We start from the raw sequence: 963 nt of genomic DNA on the forward strand, positions 1-963 counted from the left end.
GTCTGTTTCCAAGGCCCGAATCATGGGAATCAATTAATTTTCTGCTTATCTGGACTTGGAAACCCAGACAGAACCAGGAAAAATGTTCATGAGACAACATTTCCATTTCCTCTAAAAAGCACAAGGAAAGTCTCAGTACCTGAGGAAAAATGGAAACCTTGCTGAGTGCTTGATTTTATCCTCTCAGGAACCTCCCCCAATGCAAAGCAGCCCTCAGCTCAGGATGAAAGCCCAGGCCTAGCTGAGAAGCCCCATCCTCTGCTCACTAGAGCCTCCATCAGAGCATGTCGGTCCTGGTGCTGTTCCTCTGCCTGGTCACCTTTCCAAGCTGTAAGAGTTTCAGAATTTCAGGAGAAGGACTAAATAATGATATCTATGGATTGTATGACTGATGGTGATGTTGCTTTTCCACAGGTGTCCTGTCCCAGGTGCAGCTGAAGGAATCAGGTCCTGACCTGGTGCAACCCTCACAGACCCTGTCTCTCACCTGCACTGTCTCTGGGTTCTCATTAACTAGCTATAATGTACACTGGGTTCGCCAGCCCCCAGGAAAGGGTCTGGAGTGGATGGGAAGAATACGGAATGATGGAGACACAGCATATAGTTCAGCTCTCAAATCCAGACTAAGCATCACCAGGGACACCTCCAAGAGCCAGGTTTTCTTAAAAATGAACAATATGGGAAACGAAGACACAGCCACCTACTACTGTGCCAGAGACACAGTGAAGGAAGTCTAGTATGAACCTGCACAAAAACCTTCCTACAGGGATCCTCAGGACCAGCAGGGGGCAGTGACAACCAACAAGAACTTCCCAGGCACACTTCAGAATCTAAGAAATTCTGGCCTATGATGTGTGAGCATGTTTTTAATATTAAAGATGTGGACTTCTTATGTCCTACTGTCTCATAATTCAACTCATACCTTGTGTTTTGATTAAATTAAGTTTCCACAAATAAAACAAA

At 45.5% G+C, this 963-nt stretch overlaps 1 gene segment (V, D, J or C); it reads left to right on the top strand.

Moving 5' to 3' along the window:
• The first annotated feature begins 258 nt into the window (after window positions 1-258).
• Window positions 259-737, top strand: LOC114635785. The segment is given in 2 exon segments: window positions 259-330; window positions 415-737. Coding segments are annotated over 2 exon segments (369 nt in total).
• Window positions 738-963: the final 226 nt, after the last annotated feature.

This window comes from Grammomys surdaster, unplaced genomic scaffold (genome assembly GCF_004785775.1).
Source record: "Grammomys surdaster isolate TR1022 unplaced genomic scaffold, NIH_TR_1.0 117758, whole genome shotgun sequence".
Taxonomy (NCBI): Eukaryota; Metazoa; Chordata; class Mammalia; order Rodentia; family Muridae; genus Grammomys; species Grammomys surdaster.